This window comes from Vulpes lagopus, chromosome 5 (assembly GCF_018345385.1).
Source record: "Vulpes lagopus strain Blue_001 chromosome 5, ASM1834538v1, whole genome shotgun sequence".
Taxonomy (NCBI): Eukaryota; Metazoa; Chordata; class Mammalia; order Carnivora; family Canidae; genus Vulpes; species Vulpes lagopus.
This window is the reverse complement of record NC_054828.1, coordinates 53,301,346-53,329,060: the sequence shown is the minus strand read 5'-3', so window position 1 is coordinate 53,329,060 and position 27,715 is coordinate 53,301,346. Positions and strand designations below refer to the sequence as shown.

The 27,715-nt window shown below is 53.3% G+C and overlaps 1 protein-coding gene across 1 annotated transcript; it reads right to left on the bottom strand.

The window, feature by feature from the left end:
- Positions 1-35: 35 nt before the first annotated feature.
- On the bottom strand, positions 36-26,848 carry ATP6V1B1 (ATPase H+ transporting V1 subunit B1). The gene is made up of 14 exons (XM_041755664.1): positions 26,619-26,848; positions 21,319-21,374; positions 9,203-9,301; positions 8,906-8,999; positions 8,273-8,350; positions 7,274-7,413; positions 6,781-6,882; positions 6,103-6,200; positions 4,588-4,711; positions 4,273-4,423; positions 3,965-4,047; positions 3,063-3,167; positions 1,842-1,971; positions 36-1,773 (listed from the first exon to the last, which is right to left on the bottom strand). Exons 1-14 carry the CDS (start codon positions 26,734-26,736, stop codon positions 1,610-1,612), a joined length of 1,542 nt encoding a protein of 513 aa, XP_041611598.1. The 5' UTR covers positions 26,737-26,848; the 3' UTR covers positions 36-1,609.
- Between the last annotated feature and the right edge of the window lie 867 nt (positions 26,849-27,715).

Below are 27,715 nucleotides of genomic sequence, written 5' to 3'. Positions count from 1 at the left end.
ACGATTCGCGCATATCTGGCAGACTTTTCCTGTACTTCGTTTCCGTCTAGCGTTTTATTGTGAACTAGCAGCCGTTGTCATGGCGCATCCGAGACTACATTATGACGCCACCATGGGCCAACATCATAATGGATGTGCCATCATTTCACATGTGCGGCAGAAAACAAAATGATTCATCTTGGCCATTTTCTTGAGATGGATTTCCTGGAAGTAGAATTACTAGGTGAAAGGAAATGAACATTTTTAAAATTGTTAGTGTTTGCAAGCTGCCCATCAACAAGGTTTTATGTTCCTTTACACTTCTACCTGCACTGAAGCAGCAGGTACCCTGCACATCAGCCACGTAACTTTGGGTGACTTATTGGACCTCTATGTCTTAGTTTCTGCATCAGCAAAATGGGAGTAAATACTACCTACTTCACAAGGAGGGAGGGGATTCAAGCAGTGAGACAGAGTCAGCCATCTATGAATTTGCTGTTATTAAAAAAGGAACTAGTTGGACCATTACCACCAGCCCTAAAACCTGATTTTTTAAAAACATTTGCTAATTTGGTAGTGGAAATGTTCTAATTTGAGGACTACCAAAAGTCAAACAATTATTGGTGTTTTTCTCTTCTGGAAATCATCTGTTTCTTCACATTGTTCTCTGAGGATTTAAAAAGTATTTCTTATTGGATTTGTAAGACTTATTAACACAGTAACCCTTTATATATTTGTTGTTGGTGTTTTCCTCAGTTCGCCTTTTAAGTTTTTACAGGATATAGTAGTCAAGCAATCAATGTTGAGTGTCACTGGACTATCCACGTTCCATCCCTTCTTAGGGATCTGAAGCTCATGAGAGGTTTACTGAGGCCCCAGGGGTCAACTCTAGCTATACCAGACTACACCCCCCACTTCTAACTACCTTCTCCCCTCTATGTCCCATCATTCCTGGTATTTCCCCCAGAGAAATCCAAGAAGGAGAGGGGAGGATCTCCCAAGACCATAGTGACCTACAGGGAGGGACAAAAATGCAGATTGCTCACCTGAAGCAGCTCTCCCTCATTCCAGGGAAACTTCCTCTGGTAGCCCAGTTGCCTCCCAACCCCAGGGGTCTGAGGAGTCTGCACCCCTCCTGAGCATTCCTAGCAAATTCTACTGGGCATCTGCCCGAGGTGAAGCCTTAACACCTGGCTCCAAATTAAGAAAAAAGTGACAATGCTTTGCAGACACAAAGCTTGAGGATTTCCTGGAAGTTGGGAAATTCTGTGGGCTGTTGCTTCTGAGGTTATTAGGATCCTAAGAATGGCAACAAACCCTACGTATATGTGGGGTTGGAGAGTGTGTCCCGGGACCTCTTCAAGTTCTCCCTCACTATCTTTACCTGGGTTACCCTGCAGTCTCTATACTAGTGGTTCCAACTCTGGCTGCACCTGGAGGAAAAAACACCAAAGCGCAGACAGATTCAGGTTAACTGCTCTGGTTTGGGGCCTGGGCCTCGTGAAGCTCTCTAGGTGGTTCCCTGCCTGCAATCAGGGGCTTGTCATCTCCCTCTGGGGCGGGGAGTGCAGGGAGAGGCCTGGGCCCGGGCAGGGGGGGTCCCCAGGCATGGGCCCAGGGCTGGGGCAAGCTAGAGCGCGGTGTCGGACGAGGGGGCCTGCGGCGGCGCCTCGCGGGAGTAGAAGTCCTCGAGCACGCTCTGCGGGATGCGCTTCAGCATCTCCTTGGGGAAGATGCGCAGCAGCTTCCAGCCCAGGTCCAAGGACTCGAACACCGAGCGGTTCTCGTAGGGGCCTAGGGAGGAGCGGGGTCAGGGCCGTGCGCCCCCCACCCCCGGCCCAGGGCGCCCCCAGCCGCCTCACCCTGGTTGATGAAGCTCCTCTCGAACTTGTGCAGGAACTCCAGGTAGAGCAGGTCCTCGGAGGTGAGCGCCTCCTCCCCCACCACGGCCTTCATGGCCTGCACGTCCTTCCCGATGGCGTAGCAGGCGTACTGGCAGGGAGCGGGGGCGAGTATGGTTTATACTTTCCAACAAATGTGATTTTTTTTTTAATTTTTATTTACTTATGATAGTCACAGAGAGAGAGAGAGAGAGAGAGGCAGAGACACAGGCGGAGGGAGAAGCAGGCTCCATGCACCGGGAGCCTGATGTGGGATTCGATCCCGGGTCTCCAGGATCGCGCCCTGGGCCAAAGGCAGGCGCCAAACCGCTGCGCCACCCAGGGATCCCACAAATGTGATTTTTGCAATCTCCTTTCTTCCCTTCCTCCCTAGTGGTGAGACGAGACCACCTTGGTTTTGTGTCCTGCTTTGGTACCATGTTGGAATCTACTACTTTCTCCCAGAACTGCCGCCTGGTTTGGTTGTCAGAGCCGAGTCTTTCCTCTCCTTATTGAGTGACTTGAGGGAATGTGGTGGAATTTTTTTGGGGTGGGGGGGCAGCAGCACTTCACATTTATTGAGGGCCTGCCCCCAAGGAGCTCACAGCCTGGGGGCCAAGACCCCACATGTGCTGGGGTGGAGGGAAAAAAGAGGTAAAGGCAAAGAGGCAGGCAATGCAGAGACACTGTGGCCCAAGCAAAGGGGTTGCAAAGCAGGCACAGGCAGGGGGCGGGGGGTGAGGAGCAGGGGGGAATGGAGGCCCTGCAAGTCCTGCCTAGACCTCAGGATCGCGGACCAAGCACAGGACTCAAGGCTGCCCCTCCCCAACCAGGTTGGTACCACCTGGGTGGGGGTGGCACTGGAGTGCCCCGGCTCCTACGCCTGCCCTGAGCCAGGCCCCCACAGCGTCAGCCTTCTCCACCCAGGACTGGACCATGCAGACCCCTGACAGGAAAAGGGCAGGCAGCTCAGGTTTGGGGGCCCTGACCAAGACAACAAGGTGGAGTCCAGGCCTGTAAGGGAACAGCTTGAAGCCTGGGCAGTCCTAGGTCCCTGGGCAAGGCCCCCAAGGAACTTCGAAGATTCTCATGGAAGCCCCTGGGCCAGGGGCGCGAGCCCGGCGGGCCCAGGTGGGCTGAGGCCACCCCGGAAAGCTCCGGCCTCCTCTGAAGCCAGCGTACCCCATGCTGTGTCCCCCTTACCAGCTGGTTGGAGACGTCTCCGTGGTCCTTCCTGGTCATGCCCTCCCCGATGGCTGACTTCATTAGCCGAGACAGGGAAGGGAGCACGTTGACCGGAGGATAGATCTGGGGGAGCAGAAGGCGGTCCAGACTTCCCTTCCCTCCCTACCCCTGCTTGTGCCTCCTGTCCCTGGGCCCCTGGGCTTCTCGAGGGCCTGCCCCTCGCTCCTCCCGCACAGCTGGGCAGGTCATGCCCTGCGCCCCTGTCCCCACAGATTCTAGGGCTTAGGTGTTCACTGTCGGCTCGTGTGCTCCTGGACAGGAGGCGGACGGCGGACATGACCTGACTTAGGTAATGAAAGTCAGCATTTCAAGACCTTTGATAATTTGGACAAAAACCAGGTTGAAGCTTAATAGCTGCAAAGAAGGAAACTACTAAGCAAAGAGGGAAAAGACACAGGGGTTGCCTTCGACCTCGGCCGGGGACACATTGTCTAAGCAGCTGGCACGTTATTCACCATCTGCTTGTGTCACTTACTCCTTGTTTTGTTCACCAAAGCAAATCACTGGGAAGGAACAACAAGTGGTATTTACTGAGTATCTACTATGTGCGGGATCCTTTCCATATGCCGACTGACTTGATCCTCCACGGTGCACTCCACCGAGTGATAAATGCCATTATTTCCATTTTATAGAGGAGGAAACCCATCATCAGAGGGATGAGATGCCCCCGTCTGGTAGGCTGGATGTGTACCACAAGTGTCTGTGAACCACAGTCTCCCTGGGTCAACTCCTCTTTGGAGTCAGCCTTGCCTGGCCCCTCCTAATTCACAGAGAAACGAAGCGCAGCTGGTGGTGCGACACCTGTTAGTGTCCCCGGAGGTGGTGAGGAGAGCACTGAGTGGGTCGGGAGGGGACCGTACTTGTCTGTTATGAAGCTGCCTGTCCACGTAGATCTGTCCCTCTGTGATGAAGCCCGTCAGGTCTGGGATTGGGTGGGTGATATCTGCAAGGAAACGCACCGGTCCCTGTAGATGGGGCCCACGTCTCCAGCCACCCAGGTCGAGTGGGTTCTCTTCCTCTCATGGGAGTGATGGGGTATGTGGAGGCAATGAAAAGACAGTGCACATCTTGAGGAAGGAACAGAGCCACTGCGCACCTATGCAAAAAACCACGGGCCTTTGAAGCATCCCAGTGGGAAGGGAGGGCAGGGGCTGCAGTAGAGACTCACCATCATTGGGCATGGTGAGGATGGGGATCTGGGTGATGGACCCTCCGCGGCCCTCCACGCGGCCTGCCCGCTCATAGATGGTGGCCAGGTCTGTGTACATGTATCCCGGGAAGCCTCGGCGCCCAGGCACCTCCTCCCTTGCAGCTGAGACCTGCAATATCAGTGTTGCTGGGTAAGAAGGGGGGCAAGAGGCTGAGTGGGAGGTTCAGCAACTGTGAGAAATGCAGTGGGGGCACGCTTGGATGGGCAAGTTTCAGGGTGTAGGGACCAGGGAGAGGCAGGCACGGCCCTGACACCCTTCACCAGCTGCCTCACCTCCCGCAAAGCCTCTGCATAGGAGCTCATGTCGGTCAGTATGACCAGCACGTGCTTCTCACACTGGTAGGCGAGGAATTCAGCAGTGGTCAGTGCCAGGCGTGGGGTGATGATCCGCTCGATCCTGGAGGTACAGCCAGTGTTTAGAGAGCCCAGAGGCCTAGGCCTGTGTGCCATCGAGCTGCAAGTGCTGAGTGGAAATCTCACAGTGCACAGGAGCAGAGGAGTGGGTAGGAAGGATGAGCCCCATCTCCCAGGCACCTAGTCAGGGCTCTGCTTCCTGGGGGTGGGCAGTTCACCAAATCTGGCATTCCTCCCTTCCACCGTCCACGGGAGGAAAGGGTAGGGAGCCTGGGACAGGCAGGGAGTTGGGTGAGAGTAGGACAAGCAGGGCCCAGAGCGTGGAGAGGATGACAGCACCCTGTCCCAGGGGGCCCTGAAGGTGAGGGGCTCTGGCCTTCAGCGCCAGGCAGGGGCAGGGCTCCGGCTGTAGCTGTCTCTTCCCCAGGCTCCCTCCCGGTCTGGCTCAGCTGGAGCACTGTCTGGATTCTCTCTGTGAGGCTCCTCCCATACTCCAGAGCCACTTAGTGTGAGAGTCCCTCTGCTTGCTCTGCCCGCTTGGCAGCCCCTTTCCACTCTGAGCTCTCCCGAGTCCCTTCCTCTGGCTGCAGGCTCTCTCAGTCCTCAAGCTCTGTGCCAGTGGGTCTTTTCCCTGGTCATGTCGCCTGGGCCTCCAGAATTCTGTTACTTTAGTGTTTGGAGCAACTTCAGTACCTGGCACAGTTTATTAGCATTTTTTTTCATCCACCTGACCCACGGATGTAAACTCATATTTTCTGAACTTTACAAATAGTCTTTCCAAATGAATAAACGAACAAAAGGCAGAATCCGACCTATACACACAGAGAATAAACTGATGGTTGGCAGAGGGAGGAGCTGGGAGCTGGGCAAAATGGGTGAAGGAGCAGGAGTTACAGGCTTCTAGTTACATAGAGAATACGGTCCATGGTATTATCATAATGCTACTTGGTGACAGGTGGCAGGTACACTTGTCGTGAGCACAGCATAAACTATAGAGAAATTGAATCACTATGTAGTAGGCCTGAAACTAATGTGACATTGTGTCAACTGTAGCCATATAAGAAAATTAAAATGAAAACCAGCAGTTTCTGTAAACAAATGGATTAAGGAAATATCTCTTTAGTGGTGACTTTGTGGAAGTGACTCAAGGATAAGGAGCCCTGACTGGGGACAGTGGCTGGACGCAGATACTGGGAAGAACAGAGGGGCTGCAGGTGGCAGGTGGGGTTGAGGTCCAGTTCCCTCTGTCTCTCCAAGGGCTAACCCTAGCCCTTACCAAGCCTCAGATTCCCCGTCTGCACAGAAAGGGGTTGTTTTCCCAACCCTGGCCCATGGCTGTGGTTCTGGGAGACTCGTGAGCTCTGGCACTCTGGGTTTTGAGGGGGGATGGGGTCAGCTGCCTGAAGACAGTCTGGGTACCAGGGGCTGGCTCACGTGGGGTCGTTGGCCAAGTTCAGGAAGAGGCAGACATTCCCCATGGTACCGTTCTGCTCGAAGTCAGACTTGAAGAACCTGGCAGTCTCCATGTTCACCTGGACACACAGCAGGGAGGGCTGGAGCCTGAGGGCTGGGGCCCTGGCCCGTCCCATCTCTTCTCAGTAAAGCCTATTGACTGGCTAACAGTCCCTGGGATGACCCAGCACCTGAGAAGGCAGGGGCTGGGTTTGCTGCCCAGTCCTGGGTGGGAGCCCATCAGGCCCCCAAAGAGAAGTTCACATTTCTTCAGGTTGAGCTCTGCTCAGTGCCATCCCGACCCCTCACCTAGGCAGCTGCTTCTCTGCTAACCCTTTCTTGGGCCCTCTGAGGGCCCCACAGTACCTGCTCCCTTGGCTTTCCCGTCCTCCAGGCCACCCTGGGCTCATCCTATAGCTACCGTGTCCTTTGGAGTACGTTGAGGGACACACTGTCCTATACTGAGTGCCACCCCAGCCCCTGCCCTCCACTTCAGTCATGCTCTTCTTGCCTCTCCCACCAGATAGGCCTGGACTCTGACAGCTGCTCAAGGAGAAGGATGATGCCTCCCTCATCATATCAGACAGAGCAGGATCCAAGAGAGACAAGGCTGCCTGCCCACAGCTTTCAGAACTTGCCAATCTGCCCAGCTCCTCTTACCCCCATGGCCGCAAAGACAATGGCAAAGTTGTCATCATGATAGTCCAGCACAGCCTTGGACTTCTTCACCAGCCCAGCCTGGCGGCAGATCTGGGCAGCAATCTGTGGTGGAGTGGATTGGAGGGAAGGGCATGAGAACCAGAGCCCCGGGCCCAGACCACTGAGCACCACTGAGGATGATGGGTGGAGTAATTTCCAGTCCATCCTCCTGCCAAGGCCTTTGTGGGAAGGATCCAAGGCCAGAAAGATGAAAGGGCTGCCCCAGATCCTACTGCTTTCCTCGCGGTGGAGGACACTTGGGGACACTAGGAGCTCTTATGCAGCCCTGAGTCCATGAGCTGCCAAAGGACAGCTGCCAGTCTGGACGGCAATGACCCCTGCGTGGCCGGTCCTTGCCTGTTGGACTCAGGAGACCCTCCTCACTGGCTCACCAGCCCTGGCCTCTGCCCCATCCCTCCCTCTTGGTCCTGTGTGCAGGACCTGCAGGCCTCACCTCGTTGTGGGGGAGCCCAGCTGCTGAGAAGATGGGGATCTTCTGACCACGGGCAATGCTGTTCATGACGTCGATGGGAGAGATGCCCGTCTGAATCATCTCCTCGGGATAGATGCGGTCATGGGGATTGATGGGCTGGCCTGGCAGGTGGCGAGCGTGGATCCATGATCAAGAGTTCAGGTCCATCCCTGTCCTCCCTCAGCCCTGCCCCAGACTCCAAAGCAGCGCTATTTAACAGAATTTTCAGTGATGATGAAAATGTGCTCTCACTACACAACCCAGTACAGTAGCCCGAGCCACGTGTGGCTGCTGAGCATGTGAAATGTGGTTTTGAAATGAAAGTACATTCCGTTTGAATTAATTTGTACTCAAACAGCCACAGTCCAGGGCTCCCTTGGACAGTGCTGCCTGGCACGTTAGAAGCAGCAGGCAGGGGGCAGCTCCGGCTGAGGCCCCCGAGGCTGAGCAGGTGTTGTCCGGGGCTCAGAGGAACTGAGGGTGCCCTGGATGTGTATTCTGTGCTCTGCCTCTGACTTCCCAAGTGGTTTGAGGCCACCCACGACTTCTGTGGGCCCCTCTGGTCCTCAGAACTAACAGGGCTGGAGGATTCAGGATGGCCTCCCACAGGGACTGGCTGTATCTGCTCCGCAAGCCACCCAGGTGGCTCTGAGAGGCAGGGACAGGGAATTGGAAGGCAGGAGAGTGATGGTCTTGGGGCACCCTTGGAACTTTGCACCTGATGGTGGCATTGAGGAGCAGGAAGGAAGTCTGATGCCAGCATTTCAGGCTCTGCAGCAGATTGGGGGGCAGAGAGAGGCTCTGCAATTCTCCTCATGTACCCAGTCTGCCTGGCGGTCTGACTGACCTGTGGCTGAGCCCTGGCTGATTGCCCCTGGGGCAGAAGTTCCAAGGGCAAGGGCAAGGCGGCAGAGGCCGGCTGGGGGTGGGGAGGGTGAGTGGGTCCCGAAAGCTGTCCAGAGCCTCTTGCTGGCCACTCACCATTGATATCCAGGAAGTCCTCTGCCATGACCACTGGCCCCTTGTCAATGGGCTTGCCGGAACCATTGAAGACCCGACCTGAGGGTGAAGGCGGCTGTTGGGGGATGCTCAGGGCCAGCCCTAGGTCTCCCTCGCTCCTGTCCACCCTCCACACCACCACCGGCTCTCACCGCCCCTCACATGTCCCTCTCCCCTCGGCCCTCAGTTACCCCCAGAGAGCTGGCTACAGTGACTGTCTCCCTGAGGAGCTTCCTTCCTCTCCTGGAAATCTTTACAGGTGAGGCCTTGGCCCATGAAATGACTCTAATGAAGGGTTTTAAGGCTGAAAAGAGGGCCAGGTATGGCAGATCTTGGGAGAAAATTAGGGGACGTGCATTCTGTTTCAGCCTAACCCCAAATAGATGACCACCTACTGTGCCCCTAGCTCATCGAACCAGTCTTCCTTGTTTACAGAACATCAGCTGTACGTCTGGCTCTGAGCTGGACCCAGGGGTCAAAGAGAGAAGACACAACTTCTGACCTCTAAGAACTCACAGCAGAGGCAGACAGGCAAAGAGGCAAGGACAAGGCAGTGTGCCAAGTGTGTGGTCGGGGAAGCTGGGCTGGTAGGACAGAGGAGCACCACCCACTCACCCAGCATGTCTTCTGACACTGGAGTCCGTAGGATGTCCCCTGTGAATTCACAGGTGGTCTTCTGGGCATCGATCCCAGAGGTTCCTTCAAACACCTGTGGGACAAGAGGTTAGTTACTCTAATAAGAGTCTTGCTGGGGAGAATGTGGCCCTCCATTCTAGGCTCCCTTTGTACCCAGCTCTGGGCAAGATGTCTTGGGGAAAATAGGATGTTTCCTGCCATGAGGGTTTATAAGACAGGAACTTTGTGGGTTTGTTCATTCATCCAACCAGCCAACATCACGTTGACACCGCTTACCTGAACAATTGCCTTGGTCCCAGACACCTCAAGCACCTGTCCACTTCTCTGAGTCCCGTCAGGGAGGGTGAAGTTGACGATCTCAGCATACTGTGCAAACTGGCAGGAGGGGAGAGCAGCCAGAGCAACCATGAGACCAAAGGTGAAGTCCCTATTCCCCCACCATCCCTCCTGGACCCAGTCTCAAGCTTCTATGTCCCCTTTTGTGACCAGGCACTATTAGAAGTGAACTCGAGGGGCTGGAAGTGGGGCGTTTGAATTCTGTTTGGGACGCAGTGCACCTGGACCGGTAGGAGCACTGACTTTAGGGTTGGAAGACTTTAGGGTGAGAACTGAAGCTCTGATGCTTAGAAATTATGTGATGTTATGGAAATTACTTAATGTTTCTGAGTGTTACTTTCCCTGTCTTTCAAATGAGGATAATAAATAATAATACATATTGCATAGGGCTTCTGTGGTGAGAAAGTGACATATGTGAAGTCATTAGCTGGTGCCCACGACCTGTAACAGCTCAATAAGACGTAGTAATTACGATGGCTGTTTAGGTCCCATGAACAGCACCATTGTTTCTGCCTCCGTAGACCACAGTGCCCTCCTGGGCTGTCAGGTGTCCCCCTGTACCAGTGCAGTCTTTCCCTAGCCATAGGGCTAGGGCTGATTCACATGTCATCCTCATAGGTTTCAGGAATATTCTGAAAAAAGATATTCTCCAAAGAAGAATACAAGTGACCAATAAGCATGTAAGATACTCAGCATCATTCGCCAGCAAAGAAATGCAGATCAAAACCACAAGGGGACACAATGTCACACTCATGAATAAGGCTGTAGTGAGAGGACAGATAATGACAAGTGTGGTTGAGGGTGGTGGAGAACTCAGAACCGTCACACACTACTGGTGGGAATGTAAAACGGTGTGGCGACTTTGGAAAACTCTGGCCCTTCCTCAAAGGGTTAAACATAGAAATACCACATGACCCAGCAATTCCACTGCCAGGTATAAGCCCAAGAGAAATGAAAACATGTGACCACACAAAAACTTGTGTATGAATGTATATAAATGTTCATATGCAAGTAGCATCGGTGTTCATAACAGCCCTAAAGTGGAAACAACCCAAATGTGCACAGATGATGAATGGACAAAGATGATGTATCTACACCATGGAATATCATCAGCCTTAAAAAGGAATGAAATACTGATCCATGCTACAAGGATGAACCTTAGAAACATGCTAAGTAGCGAAAGAAGCCAGACAGAACAGGTTACGCTTTCTACGATTCTATTGATACGAAGTATCTGAAAGAGATCCATAAGACAGGAAGGTTTAGAGGTTGCTGGGGTCTGGAAGGAGGGAGGCTTGAGGGTGACAACTAATAGGTACAGGGTTCTTTTGGAGGCGATGAAAGCGTTCTGGAATCGGATAGTGTAGTTGCACAGCTCTGTGCAAATACTAAAAACCACTGAACTGTGCTTTAACAGAATGAAGTTTATGATATGTGAATTATAAAAAAACAACTAGGTGTCCCACTAGGACCACAGGTAGGTTGGGCAGGAGGAGGTCTGCCCCAAGGGAATCCCCCAGCTCTACGCTCTACACACGCTCCGGAATCAGAAGAGGCTACAAGCTGGACCGGGGAAGCTGGGCTGGGAGAGCCGACCCTCCCCACTGACAGTGGCTTCAGCTCTTGTCACCCCCAAGAGACCTAAGCCCTGCACCTGTGCCTTCTTCCAGGGGAGGTACTGGAGACGGTGGGTAGCTACCTTCAGGGTCCCTCACCTTGCTTCCCGGGGAATTGTTACTTCAGGGAATAAGTCATAATCAGAATCTAATAAAAATAAATGGTAAAAAGATGATATCCCTCCTCACAGTGTTCCTCAAATCCTAAGAAGTTAAAGTGCTCCTCTAAGTTACTCCTTGGATGTTAGAAGAAATCAGAACTGAAATGATAAATGAAACGGAAAAGAATAAGAAAGGACCTCTCCTTGCACCATGACCTATATAGAATAAATCGGCTCTACCGTGCTTTTTGACCATAATCAAAACAAGTTAGAAATAAAAAAACAAGGGGTGCCTGAGCGCTTCATTTGGTTAAGCATCTGCCTTGGGCTAGGGTCATAATTCCCAGGGTCCTGGGATGGAGCCCCGCATCAAACACCCTGCTCAGTGGGGAGCCCATTTCTCCTTCTCCCTCTGCTGATCCCCCCTGTTTCCCTGCTTGTGCTCTGTTGATCTCTCTCTCAAATAAGTAAAATCTTTTTTTTTTTTTTAAAAAAAAAGGAAATAAAAACATTCATATATTTGGCAATTTAAAAACCAATGTGGAAGAATGTAGAGTTAGAAAATATTTAGCACTAAATAATAATGAAAACTACATATCAACTTATATGCATTTACACTTTATCTTAATTTTTAAAGATTATTTATTTGGGAGGGAGAGCAAGCAAGGGGGATGGGAAGAGGGAGAGGGAGAAAAATCTCAAGCAGACTCCATGCGGAGCACAGAGCCCAACACAGGGCTGGATCTCTGAACCCTGAGATCATGACTTGAGCTGAAACCAAGATCAGATCCTTAACCAACTGCACCATCCAGGTGCCCCACATTTAAGCTTTAAATGCTTATTCTAGAAAAAAATTAAGGAAGTTTAAGAGTATGCAACATGAAAAGTTAAAGAAAATGATAGCATTAAAACTCCCAGTAAAGTAGGGGAGGGGGATGGATGAAATATGTGATGAAGATTAAGGAGTGAACCTGTCATGATGAGCCCCAGGTGACACACGGAAGTGTTGAATCACTATATTGTACATCTGAAGTAATGTTACACTGTATGTTAACTGGATTTAAAAGAAAAACATAAAAAAAAATATAGTAGAAGAAATAATAAAGGGCAGAAATCATGAACACAGAGAAAATATAACAAAGAAGATTAAAAGCCAAATAGGTTCTTTGAAAAGCCTAATAAAATAGACTGATAAACATTAAGAAAAGAACAAAGACATAAATAATTATTAGGGTAAAATAGTCAAAACTATACTAATAGTACTGTGATACTATACTAATATACTAATAGTACTAATAACTATACAAAAGCTATACTAACAATATTCAAAAGTAATAGAAGGGAATTATGAGCAACTGTATGCAATATAGTTCAGACCTTAGGTGAAATGACTAAAGTTCTAGAAGAAAACAACTCAAAACAAAACTGATTAAAAACCAAATAGAAAGCTGGAATAGGGGATCCCTGGGTGGCGCAGTGGTTTGGTGCCTGCCTTTGGCCCGGGGCGTGATCCTGGAGACCCAGGATTGAACCCCACGTCGGGCTCCCTGCATGGAGCCTGCTTCTCCCTCTGCCTGTGTCTCTGCCTCTCTCTCTCTCTTTCTGTGTGACTATCATGAATAAATAAATAAATAAATAAATAAATAAATAAATAAATAAATATTAAAAAAAAAAGAAAGCTGGAATAGTCCTACAATCTTTTAAATTTTTTTTTAAGATTTTATTTATTTATTCATGAGAAAGAGAGAGAGAGAGAGAGAGAGAGAGGCGCAGAGACATAGGCAGAGGGAGAAGCAGGCTCCATGCACCGGGAGCCCGATGTGGGATTTGATCCCGGGTCTCCAGGATCGCGCCCTGGGCCAAAGGCAGGCGCCAAACCGCCGCGCCACCCAGGGATCCCTAGTCCTACAATCTTTAAGATGGTACATATAGTGCAAAATCTTTCCACAAAGAAAACATCAGTCCCAGATAGTTTTACAAGTTCTGACAAAGAGCAAATTATTTGAAACTTTCTTGAGCTCTTCAAAAGACTAATGGAAAAGGAATGGTCTTGAACTGATTTTATGAGGCAAGGAATACCTTGATACAAAATAAGATAATTAAGGGAAAATTATAGGCAATCCCACTTATGAATATAGATGCAAAAGTTCTACACGAAAAAAAAAAGTTCTACATGAAATACTAACAAACCAAAACCAGCAAAGTATAAAAAAGATCAAATTACAAACCAAATGATAAAAGAAAACATGAGGGGGCACCTGGGTGGCTCAGTGGTTGAGTGTCTGCTCAGGTTGTGCGGGATCCCAGTGGGGAGGGAGCTTGCTTCTCCCTCTGTCTGTATCTCTGCCTCTCTATGTCTTTCATGAATAAATAAATAAAATCTTTTTAAAAAAGAAAAAATAAAAACAAAACAAATACACACAAATACAAATTAAAAAGACCAAGTTGGAATTATTCCAGGAATTCAAGGTTAATCTAATATTAGAAATCTGATAATGTACTTTACCTTATTAATGGATTATAGGATTAAAAAACCTGTGATCATCTGAAAACATTCCAGAAAAAGTAAGAAAAAAACCCCAAAACTATCCCCGATTAAAAACAAAAACTTTGAGATTAAAGAATCATGATATCCATAATTATAAAAAACAAAACTACCCTTTGAAAACAGAGAATAAAAGGGAAATTCCTTAACTCCAAAAAGCAGTCTCACAAACTACAGAAAACATCATACTGATATAACGTATAAAACAGTCCCTTTAAAATTAGGAACAAAACAAGGCCTGCCTATCCATCATTCTATTCAGCATTACATTGGAAGAACCAGCCAATGTAATATGATGAACAGAAAAGAAACACTAGAAAGAAATGAAATTATAAAAAAGAAAACCTCCTAAACCCCAAATATAGTAAAGATGGAACTCTCTCAAAAAAAGTAGATCAATTTCTCTTATAAATATAGATGCAATATAAATATAAATATAAATATAAATATAAATATAAATATAAATATAGATGCAATATAAATATTGACTGTTAGACAGTCAGATCAAACAGTGTACCAAATAAACAGGCATGACTAAACAGGGTTTATTAAAAGAACATAAGCCTAGATCAATCAACCTCTAGAAATTTGTGAACATTTGACAATATAATTTGTAATAATAGGGAATTATTTTTGTAAACACGGATTAAAAGAGAAACCCCACAGGATTATGTAAATAGAAACCCAAAAGGCTTTTGCTAAAACTCGGCAGTGTTTCTAATAAAATCCTATGTAAAACGGGAAAGGAAGGCAACTCCTTGAACACTAACTAGACCATTTACCAAACCAACATCAACAAGCTTCTAAATGGTGAAATGCCAAATCCATTTTTATTTCTAATAAAATCAGTAACACAGAGATGCCCATATTGGTATTGTTACTTAATATTGTTTTGGAAATTATAGTTTATACAATAAGACCAAAAAAAGAAATTTAAAAGTATACTAATAAATGTAAATGGAGAATCTTTTTTATTTTATAAAAAATATATATATAACATAGTGAGAGGAGACTGTATTCTTCAGAAATGTCAGAGAAAGGATGTGGAAATGTTCCAGATTACAGGAGGCTACAGGGACATGACGACGACTAGAGGCTGAGCCTGACTCCAGGCTGGACCCTCTGCTGGAGGGAGAAAATGCTATAAAAGACTTTAGTAGGACATGAGAGACTCCTAACTCTGGGAAACAAACAAGGGGTAGTGGAAGGGGGGTTGGGGTGATGGGTGATGGGCACTGAGGGGGGCACTTGACGGGGTGAGCACTGGGTATTATGCTATATGTTGGCAAATTGAACTGCAATAAAAAATATTAAAAAAATTTAAATTTAAATTTAAATTTAAAATAAAAAAAAAAGACTTTATTAGGGCAGCTGGTAAACTGGAATATGGATGGTCCCAGATGAGCATATAAGTGTAGATTTCAGAAGTTGGTAACTATTGTTGTTATGTAAGGGAATATCCTTATTCTTTGAAAATTAATACAAGTTTTGGGGGATAACTTACCCTTGAAAGATCTAGGAAAAAGTTATGCACACATACGCCTACACATGCAAAGCAAAAGATAAAACAAATGGGGTAAAATGTTAACAACTAGGTGTACGGATGTTCCTAGTACTATTTTTATTTTTACAATTTTTCATAAATTTGAAATTGTTTCAAAATAACAAGTAAAATTAAAGTGTGCTGATGTAAAAAGAGACAGAAGTCCCTTTGTTTGCAGATGATAATGTATATATAGAAAAACTCAAGAGGCTCTAGTTAAAAAAAAAAAACAATTAGTAAAAGAGATTGGCAACTGTATACAAGATAAATATGTAAAAATCAATCCCTTGCATTACTGTGTGTCAACCATAGTTTAGTAAAAATAAAATGAAAAAAAAAACTAAAAAAGAATCTCTTTTTTTCTATTCCAGCCATAAATAGACAAGGAAATGGAGAAAAATGTTCTATTTATAATAGGGCCCAAACTCATACAATATCTGGAAATAATTTTGACAAGAGAGGTGCAAGAAAATAATAAAACCTTACTGAAGGACATAAAACAAGCCCTGAGCAGATGCAGAACAATACTATTTTCCAAGCCAGAACAACCTACTGTCATAAAAATGTAAATCCTTTTCGAAAGCATATAAATTAAATGCCTTCCCACTGGATTATTGTTTCTTCTGGAACTTAACAAAATCATCTTAAAATTCATATTAAGTGTCTGACAATATCCAGAAATAGTTATGGAAAAAATCGGAGTGGAGGACTTGCCTTGTCAGACATTGAAATGTGCTCTAAAGCTGCTGAAGTCAAATGGTTAAGTGATGGTGCGTAGCAGACAAATGGATCGGTGGGGCAGGTCGGAGTCCAGAGACAGATCAGATTTTAGGAGACTGTTGTAGAACAAATGTGGCAAATTACTTCACAGGGGAAAAATAGAACTTATTGAATAAATGGTGCTAACCTATCCAGCTATCTACGTAGAAGATACCCCATCGTAAACACAAACACATTCCAGGCATTTATGACCTTTAAATATAAAGGTTTTATAAAAATACTAGAAGAGCTTTTCTTGTTTCGTTTCCTCCGCTTTTCTAGAAAAGCTGGAGAAGAGAGATGTCTTAAGTAAGATGAGAAATCCAGAAGCCAAAAAGAAAAAAAAAGAAAAAGAAATCCAGAAGCCATCAAGGAAAAACCAGAGAGGTTTGATCGTATAAACGTTGGACATTTCTGTATGGCAGAGCCCGTAAGCAAATGTGAACAACGGACAAAGAGCTCCCACAGCTCAAAGTGTGCACCTCAAGGTGTAGGAGGATGTCACGCTGCAGAAAGTGAAATCCAAACCCATAAGAGGGTACGGAAGCATAAGGAGAGGCGGGGCAGGACAGTTTTCATCATCGGGAGAGATGCTCAGGCCCGCGGGGGTGCTGGGTCGTGGTCCCCACGCAGGAGGCCGCGGGCTGGCCGGGCTGGGCCCACCTCAGTGCCTCTGCCAGTCTGCAGGTTTTGAACCTGCAACTTCATTTCGGGGACCCACCTTCCCGCAGCGAGGGGCCCAGCAGCAAAGGGGTATTTTAGCAAAGCCTGGAAGCCCGCGGAGCGTCGGTGCAGGGACACGCAGGCCCCAGGCTCCAGGAGGCCGCAGCCCTGGCTGGGCGCGAGGCCAGGGGACAAGGACGTCCGGACGCTCACGCGCGCGCCTTTTCTTGTTTCACTCGTTCCAAGGAGCAAGCTTTTAATTTTTTGGTGATTAAAACGTAATAAAAACGTGGGATGTCCAAGGGTGCGACTGGCTGTCACCGTCGTTTCTCCATCAAATCCCGCCTCTGCCTAAGACAGTGACCTTAGGGGCCTGGGCGGCGGGGGCGCGGCTCGAGCTCCCGGCGGGGCGGGGCGGGGCGGGGCGCACCCCGGCACCCCGGGCACCTGCAGGGCCCACCTGGACGCCCCGCGCCGCGCCGAGGACGCCGGGAGCGCACCTCCTCGCCCCCCCCACCCGCAGCGGGGTCGCCGGGGGCGCAGGGCTCGGCCAGGGGTGCGGACCGCGCGGCGGGGCTCGCCGACCACGAGAGGGCGCCCGGGAGCGAGGGCTGCGCGGCCTCAGGAGCTTGGCCTGGGGGCCTGGGCGCCGGGAACCGGGAAGCTGCGCGGCGGAGCGCAGGCCGGGGCGGGGCCCCAGAAGGCGGCGGAGGGGCCCCACAGAAGGCGGGCGGCGGGCCCTGCAGAAGGCGGGCGGCGGGGGGGCCCCGCAGAAGGCGGGCGGCGGAGGGGCCCCACAGAAGGCGGGCTGCGGCCCCGCAGAAGGCGGGCGGCGGCCCCTGCAGAAGGCGGGCGGCGGGGGGGCCCTGCAGAAGGCGGGCGGCGGGGCCGGCGACGACCGGGTGGCAGAAGGCCGCGACAGCCGCGCAGGACGGAGGGCGGAGGAGCGGAGGGAGCGGGGGCGGCCGCGGCGGGAGGAAGGCGAGTGCGCGGCGCAGCTTCCAGCCAGGTGCCGGGGGACTGTGAGGCCCGCCCCCCCCGTGGAGCGGTAGTGGGGCCCCTCGGAGGACAGTGCCCGGCCCTGCGCGTGTGCACCCGGGGTACCCGGGTTACGGGGCGGGGGCGCTCACGCCGGAACGCGCAGTGCAGAGGGACGGAGGCTCGAATCCCAGGCCGCGGCCGTGCGCTTGACCCCAGGAGCCCGTTCGGAGCGGGGTTCTCCCAACGCCCACCCTTGGGCTCTAGGAGGACTGCGGGGGGGGGGGGTCAGTGCCACCCACCGCCTCTGCTGGGGGCCAGCCGAGTCCGCAGCCAGCCTGGGGTCAGGCAGACGGGAGCTGCAGCCCGCACCGCGCTCCGAGGGCTGGGACTTCTCTGCAAGCCCCGCAGGGCTGGTTGGAGGAAGCGCCGGCCTCCCAGTCCTCCCTTCCTGACGATGCCCAGGGCGGTTTGGGAACACCCCTTTGGAAATCGTCTTCAGGGCTGAAGCTTTTTCCTTTAAAAGTTTGGAAGCAGCCACAGACGTTGGGAACCAAGCGCTTTCTCCAAGTCTCAGCAAGGACCGGCCTACATCAGACTACAGCAGTTGGCAGATGTGTCCCCAACGCAGCCGCAGCGCAGCACCTAGGAACTTGTCCTGAATCAGAACTTTGGGTGGGGACCCCAAGAATCCTTCGGGGGATCCTCCCGCGTGCTCGAGTTTAAACACCACTGCCCTAGTGAGCCCCGAAGCACCCCAGGCAGGTGGCTGCCAGCTAACGGGACTCCTCTGTAATGCTTGCACAAACTGTGTGACTGTTTGTGAGATCAGGGCTGAGAGTGTGGAAGTTTAATAGTCTACAGGGGTCAGTTTTACAGTCTACACTCAGGGGTTTAGCCTTTTACACTCTACACCCAGATCTCCAAAAATCAGAGGAAACCATGGAAATTACCTCTAGAAAAAAGAGCAGGAACATGGATACACAGTATCAGAGGTTTGCTACAATTTCGAGGCCCTTATTCCCTGGGCTAGGGACTTTCTAAATCTTTTTTTTTTTTTTTTTTTTTACTCATGATAGTCACAGAGACAGATAGAGAGGCAGAGACACAGGCAGAGAGAGAAGCAGGCTCCATGCACCGGGAGCCCGACGTGGGATTCGATACCAGGATCGTCTCCAGGGATATCTGTCTCCAGGATCGCGCCCTGGGCCAAAGGCAGGCACCAAACCGCTGCGCCACCCAGGGATCCCAGGACTTTCAATCAACATAAAATTCTCCGCCCCCCCCCCCCCCCCAATTTTTCCATTTGAGGAAGGAAGCCGGAAGCATAATTGCGGGTGTGATTCGATTTGGGCAGGAGGTGGCGCTGGAGAAGGGGAACTGTGGCATCTTGCCAAAGTAACCCAGGAGGAGGGCAGGGGGTGTGGGCCCCGACGGGTACATAAGCTGTCCTCTCCACCTCCTGAACTTAGGAGACTACACACCACTGCTGCTTTTCCTTCCTTCTGCAAGTCCAGGGTTCTCTGGGGCTCTCCAACACCCTGTCATTCTTCCTGCTCTTAGAAAGTTACAGACGCATCTACTAAGCACTAAGCACCGCGGTACCGTAGGTCTAGGGGTCTGGCTTGTTTCCTCGTCGTCTAGCCTCATTTAATAGTTGGGAGAGTGGATGTCTGGAAAGGTACTGAGCCTCCAAACCCCAGCCGGGGCAGCAGGTGGCAGCGACTGTTCCCTCAGGCACGGTAGCACTTCTGCATTCCAGGCAGAGCTAGTGCTAGCTGTTCTCAAGGAGGAAAAATAAAAATACGTTTTTCTGATTTGATCCTCACCACAACGCTCCTGTCATTTACTAGATGAGGAAACTCGGATTTGCACGCCTGGATCGATGCTTCTCAAACTTCAGGGAACATCACGTCACCTGGAGGGCTTGTAAAGACTGACTTCTCAATCGGAGAAGGACAGACATTATATGGCCTCATTCATTTGGGGAATATAAAAAATAGTGAAAGGGAATAAAGGGGAAAGGAGAAAACATGAGTGGGAAATATCAGAAAGGGAGACAGAACATGAGAGACTCCTAACTGGGAAATGAACTAGGGGTGGTGGAAGGGGAGGAGGGCGGGGGGTGGGGGTGACTGGGTGATGGGCACTGAGGGGGGCACTTGATGGGATGAGCACTGGGTGTTATTCTGTATGTTGGCAAATTGAACACCAATAAAAAATAAATTTACAAAAAAATAAAATAGAAGAAAAAAAATAAAGACTGACTTCTCTGCATCCCCCCCCCCCGAAGTTTCTGATTCTGTTGGTCTTGGGTGGGAGCCCCTGGATCCGTATCTGTAACAAGTTCTCAGGCAGCACTGACGCAACCCATCTCCAACCGACGGGTAGCTGGTAGGAAGTATGGGGTGGAGGAGTCGGAGTCAGGCTGCGTGACACCCGTGCATACCCGCCTAGACACTCCATCACACTTCCTCCCAGGGTCCCCCCAACGCTAGTGGGTCAAATGGGATGAACTCAGGATCTGGTTTCCAGGAATGAGAGGGTCAGATTTAGTCATTCTGACATTTATTCATTCATGCATCTCATTCATTTACTCACCCTTCCTTCGACTAACTGAGTACCCACAATGGACTGGGTGTTCAGTTAAAGTGCGGTGTGGGGCTGTGCGGTATGAGTACTCAGGAGCAGTGAGTAATAGGAGGGATATTACAGCGAGGGGACATGTGGCCAAATGGCTTAAAGGAGCTGCCAACGGGACAGCACAGAAGAGGGAGAGGAGGGGCAGGCTCATGGCCCAGGGGCCTGGGTGAAACTTCTAGAAGTGACCTCTCAGCTAGCCCTGGAGATGAGTCAGAGGAAGGCATGGGGGAAAGGTAGTAGGAGAGGCGGAGGGAAAATAGGAGCAAAGACAGCAAATGGCAGCTCCATGCAGGGGCAGGGTGGACTTCCAAGGAGGGAGGGGAGAGTGGGAAGGTAGGCAGGAACCTGTGGGATGTAGAGTTTGAGTGAAGACGCTGGGTGAGTCTGAAGCAGGGAAGTGAACGGGTCAGGTTGCAGGGGGCGCCCAGGGGGGGGGGGGGGGGCTAGAGGCCATGGCCATAATCAGGGAGCAGTGGAGTGGGCGACTGCTGACAGATGGATCGTTGGCACTGATAGACTGGGGCCAGGAAGGGATGACTCAAAGGTAGCACCAGTTTTCCTCTGTGGGGTGGGAGCCTGATGGGTGGAACTGTTTGGTGGAAGAGGGACAGCAGAGTGATCTAGTACCTTTGCAGGGCCCCTTATGCCTTAAGAATCCCCAACCCCAAATTGAAAATGCTACCAGTCTGTGCCGGGGTCCTGCAGTTCCCCGGGGGACACACGGGAGCCCACTTCCCACTTCTTTCTGTGAACCACCCACGCTGCTGGCTCCCAGGCTGAGGTACTCCGAAAGCCTCTGAGAACCTTGAGCTGGGGAGAAGAGCTAGGTGGCATTGTTCTTCGGCCTTCTCTTCCTCTTAAAAGAAGCAGATGGAAGAGTCCAGCTTGTGAACAAGCTCAATACAACCATTCTACTGATGAGGAAAGAGGCACAAGCACCCAAATCCCCCAGTCCTGGGCAGTAGGTGTGGGTCCCTGAAGGCCCAGAGGGGGTGGGGTGGGCACTGAAAAGGCGGGACGGGGAAGGGGGTGGCTGAGGAGACAGCTAGGGGGGAAGCGGGTGGAGAGGGGTGACAGGGAATTAGAAGGGACAGGCGGGCCCAAAGGGGACAGCCAGGGACAGGGCAATTTAGAAGAAATCCTACAGGGCCGGCTAGAGAGTCCTGGGATTTGGCCTTGGGGCCTGGCAAGAGGTGGAAGAGTCTTACCTTGACCTGGTCCAGCACCACCAGGGGCCCATTGACGCTGCACACAGTCCTGTAGGCTGGAGAGGAGTGCAGACCGGTGAGGGTGTCACACCCAGACACCCAGAAACACACACACACACACACACACACACACACACACACACAGGCATCCTCTGCTTTCTGTCCCTGGATGCACCACCCCCACCCTCTTCCCAATCTGGGCTGTCAGGGTCATTAGCTGTGACAGGGCCAGCCACCATTGCTGTAAGGGTCATGCCCCTGCCCGCAGGGCCCCCCGCTGGCTTGGACACCTGCAGGAGGCTGGGGGGAGGGCCAGGGCAAGGGCAGAGGCCCCTCAGAGTCCTCTCCTCCCCCTCAGCCAGCAGAGGTCTTTCTTATCTTGAGCCGGCTTCCCCTCTGGCCTCAGCCCCCATCTTACCCACTCCTTCCTCTCTGACCCACAACATTTTCCAAAAGCTTCTGGCCCCCAGCTAGAGATGAGAAGAGAACTACCCTCTGTGTCTGTCTGGGAGCATCCGGCACTGACTGGGCACTGCCTGTGTGCGTGCGTGCACCTGTGTGTGTGTGTACACCTGTGTGCACCTGTGTGTGTACAACTGTGTGCATGTGTGCCTGTGTGTGCACCTGTGCACCTGTGTGTGTGTGCACCTGTATGCCTGTGTGCCTGTGTGTTGTGCACCTGGGTGCATGCATGCACCTGTGGGCCTGTGTGCACGGGTGCCTATGTACCTGTGTGCATGTGAATGCACACCAGGTGGTGGGTGGTGCAGACACCTGTGAGGAAAACCAGCCAGGGTCCCTGCTTTGCCGTGAGGCCTTGCCAGGGAGGGTCCTGGAAGGAAAGAATGACAAGGAAGGGGGAAGAAGAATGTGCCAGTCCCTGTGGCTGGAGAGATCCACAAATGGGGAAATGAGCTCAGCTTACAGGGAGCCTCTGAGCCCAGTGTTGAGGAGCCCTGAACTCCAGTTAGGGACCCCAATAGGAAAGCCATGGACTGACTGACCGACAGGAAGCCTATCTTGGTTCTGCTAGGGCCTAGCTGGGAGACCCTGGGACTCTCCCCCACTCACGACCCCGGAATACGTAGCTCTTCCCTGGGGTCCCTGTGAAGCACCAGTGGGACAGCTGGGATGAGGGACCCTGACGAGGCAGGAGGACAGAGCGCCTGGAGGATCACTGGGTCACTCACAGATTGAAGGTCATCAGAGGGGAGAGTGGTCTAACCCTCTTTTCAAAAGGAGAGGAGAATGGAGGTGAAAAACCTAGCGCAGGGTCCCCCAGCGCGCTTGAGGCAGAGCTGGGGCTGGGTTCCCGCCCTGTGCTTCCTTCCCATCAGACACAGTGGCTCCCAGCCACTTGCCCTCCTGCAAGCCTGGTGCCCAGTCACCCCTCTCCGAGAGAAACTAAACGCAGCCTGCTCACGTCTTCCCCAGTTTGGGCCTTTGTGCTCAAACTCCTCATTTTTGTCTGATCTACGCTCCTTTCACTGGGACTTGGGCTAGAAAGACCAACTGGCAAGGTGATCCTCGTGGGGATGTTTGCAAGGCTCTTCTGAGCTTAGGACTGCTGGGAAAACTCAAGAACGAGGGCACAGAAGACCCGCTCTATGGGGCTTGCACCCGGAGCAGGGGAACTCCTTCAGCTTCCTCGGGTTCCATGGGGGACGCAGCCAACCTTCCCTCCTCAGCCAACTTTCCCTGGCCCCGGGGCCTGGGCCCCAGAGATGGCTGCTCCCGAGGGCAATGGTCCAGTGCCCCCATCTCTGGTGGCCCTCCCACTAAGCAAGCTCTGGTATTTTCCATTATGTTTCTTTAAAAAAAAAAAAAAAAGATTTTATTTATTTGAGAGAGAGAGCACAGGAGCAGGGGTGGAGGAGAGGGAGAAACAGGCTCCCCTGCTGAGCTACCACAACTCAGTGGCTCCATCCCAGGACCCGGGAATCGGGGATCGGGACCAGAGCCAAGGGGAGGTGCTCATTCCTGAGCCCCCCAGATGCCCCTGGTATCTCCCAACTTAAAAACCACTCCCTGGGCCCCAGTCCTTGCACGGCTGCTGCCCTTTGCAGCCCAACTTCTGGCAAGTAGGGCTGATTGCTCACTTCCTTTGCCCACCTTCCACCTTCTCCTTGAGCTCTCCAAGCGGGCGTCTCTCTAGGCCACCCCAAGGGACCAGGCACAGCCGATCCAGCCCTGGGAAGAGCTGGCCTCTGGGTGGCCCTATAGAGAAAATACCAGGCCAGCTGTGGGCTGTGAAGGCAGAAGCGAGACACGAGCGAGCGGGTGGGCTGGGGTGCGGGGGAGGGGGAGCTGGGGGTGGGTAGGGCCCAAGGTCCACAAAGCCCTGGGGGACTCTTTCTAATTCTGCTTCAGAGTCCAATCTTTCAACTTCCTCCCTTCCTTCACAGCTGGGTGCCCATTCACCGTCATAGCACTACCTTGGGGAGGACCCCTGAGGTGGGGGGAGCAGGGGTGAGGGGGGCGGGAGGGCACCAGGGCCCTTGGGCTGGGTGCCCAGTGTGGTCTGCAAGCCCCCAGCTCACCCAGCAGCCTCAGCCCGGCCCTTCCACCCTGGTGAGGTGCAAGGCGGGGCAGCGGTGGGGGGGGCTGGCCCCAAGACCTGGAGGGGCTCTCGGTCAGCAGTCGGTAGGCCTTCCGGAGACTCCCAGACCCTCCCTCCCTCTGCTCCGCCCCTCCCCTGCTCCTTTGTCCTCGCTGACATTTCGGGTTGCACTTGGGGCCGCAGGCGGACCCCCCCTGCCCCCACTCCCTTCGGCTTCCCCGTCAAAGGCCCAGCGGGGGCTCCAGCAGCCCACTAATTAGGGCCTGCCCGGCCACACCTGCAACGTCCGGAGAGGGCTCAGCCGGGCGCCCAGGCGTGAGGAGGCCGGGTGGGGGCAAGCCCGGGGCAGCAGGTCCCGCACCTCCTCCCTGATCCCCTCTGAGGGATTAGGGGAGGGAGGGCAGGGGCTGGAAGCCCAGGCTTCTGAGAAGACCTGCCAGGTGTGACCTCCTCGGCCTCTCAGCGGGGGAAACCGAGGTTTGGCACCCCAGCCTCTGGGTGACCTGACCCGGCTCTACCTCTCTAGCTGGGCTGACAGCCTGTGGGCCCGACCTTTGCTCGTGCTGGGCCCTGTCCCCTCCCCGCTGCCCCTGCCCCTACCCCAGCCTGGCACCTTCTGCCCCACACAACAGGTAAAGCTCCATGCCACCTCCTCCCCTGGGGAAAGAGCTCTAGCTCTGAGGGTGGCAGACGGGTCCCTCCTTTCCGGGAGGATGTTGCTGGGATTCAGTCCCCCGTCCCCTCCCTCCCCTGTACCCTGCTCCCTCCTTTCTGGCCCATTCCCTCTGCCTCTGCAGTGAAATCACCCTTAAGGTCTCAGGCCTGTTGAGGGCACCTCCTCCAGGAGGCCTTCTGCTGGAATCGCTCTGGGGCTGGGAGCCAGCTGCCCCATCCCTGTCCCTCTGGACCCCCAGCTCTCGCCCTAGGCTCTTTCTGTCTCTACATAAAGTTCTCCTGCTCACAAGCAGGTAGGTCCCCAGAGTCCTGGGGTAGGAGGCCGGCTGGGAGAGCTACAGGGGTCCTGCCTCTAGCAAACAGGGGCCTAGGGTTTGCACCCCCATCCTCACCTCTCACAGACAAAACCCCTCAGGCCCCAGAGGAGGAAGGGGGCGGGAAGCAGAGAAAGCTGTAGGGGCCCAAGCACCCTGAGGAATCGGGTCAGCTCCTGGGTGGGGGGAGGCTCTCGGTGGGGCTCGGGCGCCGGTTCCCTGCGGGGACCCTGGTATGCAGCCCAAGCAGAGGCGGGAGCCTTCATCAGTGCAGAAACATCTTTAATGCAGGTGGGGAGCAGAGTCGGGGTGCAGGGGCTCCCCCACACGCAGCTTGTCTGTGGGTCAGCCGTGGGCTGTGACGCATTCGCCTGGGTCGGGGCCACGTGAAGTGACACACAAGCAAACACGGGGACGCTGCCACCCCTGGGATCCAGCCTGGGTCAGGACTCCTGGATGTTTCCCTGTACCTGGGCTTGTTGACTCTAAACAAGGTGCCACCTGGAGAGAACTGGCTTGGAGGAGGTTGCACCCCGCAGGGCCCCCAGACAGCACGCTGCAGGAGTGATGGGGGGAGCCTGCAGGGCTGGGCTGGACAACTGGGCTCAGGTCCCCACCGGGCCTGGGCTCGGACCCAAGGGGGGGCCAGTCGCTGGGCATTTCTGGGCCGCCTTGACCTCTGCTTGGCCCCAGGGGGAGGATCTGGGCTTCCCTCTTCCCCCATTCCTACACAGGGCAGGGCCTGCAGGGCCTCCAGGGTAGATCTGGTCCCATTCAGTTTCTCCTCTGCTGGAATGTGCCCCGCCCGGTGCCTGCCTCCAGCCTCCGGAGGTGCCTCCACACCCCAGGCTGTTCCCTGCACCCTGGGCCTGCCCACTGGGCACTTTGTCCCTTCTGGGTGGATGCCAGCCCCATTCAATGCAGACCCAGCTCTCGGGCTGCCCTGACAGGTGGCCCCTCCCCCTATGGCCTGGGTAACTGGGGGGGCGGGTGTGCTAGGCCAGCTTCTCCCCACACACACCCTGTCAGGAGCCTCAGGCCCTGCGTGGCTGGGGCTGGACAGGCCGGTTTACTCCAGTGAGCTGGGCTGCCTGAGAACTGGAGAGTGACCTTGGCAAGGAGAGATGAGGGGGTGCTCCCTCTGGCCCTCAGAGCCCTACTGGTGTCTGGGCCCTCGATACCGGCGCACCTCGGGATCGCCCCCTCCGAGCCCTCGGCACCCAAGGCCACAGCACACACTCTCCGTCACCCAGCTGTACGGACACAGACACACGACATCCCCTGGCCACGTACCCACGTTCTCCCCGTGAGCCACACGCTCATGCGTGGACACACACACTCACCCTGAGTGTAAAAGCGTGCACAGGTACTGTCACATATTTCCTCACTCTGATCATACACACATGCAAGCTGCCACACAGATTTACACATATCCTCACCCAGGTGAGGGTGGGAGCGTGAGCAGACGCAGGCACGTGGCTTATACACAGACACCTGCCCGGAGAAGGCCCAGGTGACACGGACCCGTTGACAGCACTCGCAGTGGCATGTACTTCCCCATCCTGAGATGGGCTAGCCTGAGTGGGGACCCCATCCCTCCATCTACAGAGGGGCCCCTTGTCCAGGCGGTCCATCGAGTCACCCCTCACACCCAGATCTTCCTCTGTCTCAGATCGTCTCGTGCCCTGAGCCTGAGAAGCAGAGCCACCAGCAGCCCACCCAACCCCACCCACCACGGGGGCTGTACTCACTGACTCGGGGGTGGGTGATGTAGTTCCGGGTGACGGCCTGCATGTGTTCTCGGGCGGGGCCCAGGCCACAGCCACTGCCAGGGAGCCCCCCGGGCCTACTGTCTACCTTCAAGGCCATGGCAAGGCGGCAGGCAGGAGCGGAGTACCGGTGCAGGCTCTGGGCTGGAGCTGGAGACGTGACCAGCCGCCCCTCCCCTGCCCCCGCCCCTGCCCGCTGCCCGCCGCTGGGAGCAGGTAACCTGCCCCCTGCCGAGCTCCTCCAGGTGGGGCGGTGCCCTAACCACCTCAGCAGGTGGTGGGGAGGGGCAGGGCTGGCGGCTCTCCTCCCTGTGGGACCTGAGGGCCCCTCCCCGGCTCCCCACCACAGCCCTTCCTGGCAGGCTGCCCTCCCTCGTGTCTGCCTCAGCGTCTCCACCGGTCCTCACCCTGCACGCCCTGCCCTTACCGGGTACAGAAGTACCTGGGCACTTCTCCCCCCGCACAATTCCACTGGCATCTTTTTTGGAACATCTAGAGGATCATTCTTATGCCAGCTCCAGGGCCGCCTCCCGCAGGAAGCCCTCCCTGCCTCCTCCAGCACTCTGGGCCCAGCACACAGCTGGTGTCTTTCCTTGGTCATGCCCTTTGGACAATTCTCTCTTGTCGCTGCCCTAGACTCTGGGCCCCCAAAGAGCTGAGCTTATGTCTCCTCCGTCAGACTTGGGTCTCTTTAAGCCTTTCTGTCTCATAGTATTGAGAACTTCGCAGGAACAGGGAAGGTGTCCCTCCACCTTATCACAGGGCCCTGCCTCACCTTTCCATAGCCCCCCCCCCCCCCGGGGGCTCATGCAGGAGGGCTGCCCTGACACTCCTCAGCTCAGAGCAGAAAGGACAAACAGAGGAACCCTCCTGGTGTCAAGTGGCTGACGCAGTCTGTGGCACGGGTGGCTGGACAGGCAAGGTGGACACTAGGTGGTAGCTCGGCCCACTGAGCCCAAGGCCTGCCCCAGGCACCCCCGTTTCGTTCCAGACTCAGGGCGTCCAGGGACGTCGAAGCACCTGCCCAAACCTTATGCCCGCACAGAGGGAAGGGAGGAAGCTCGGTCGCCCCGGCCCGG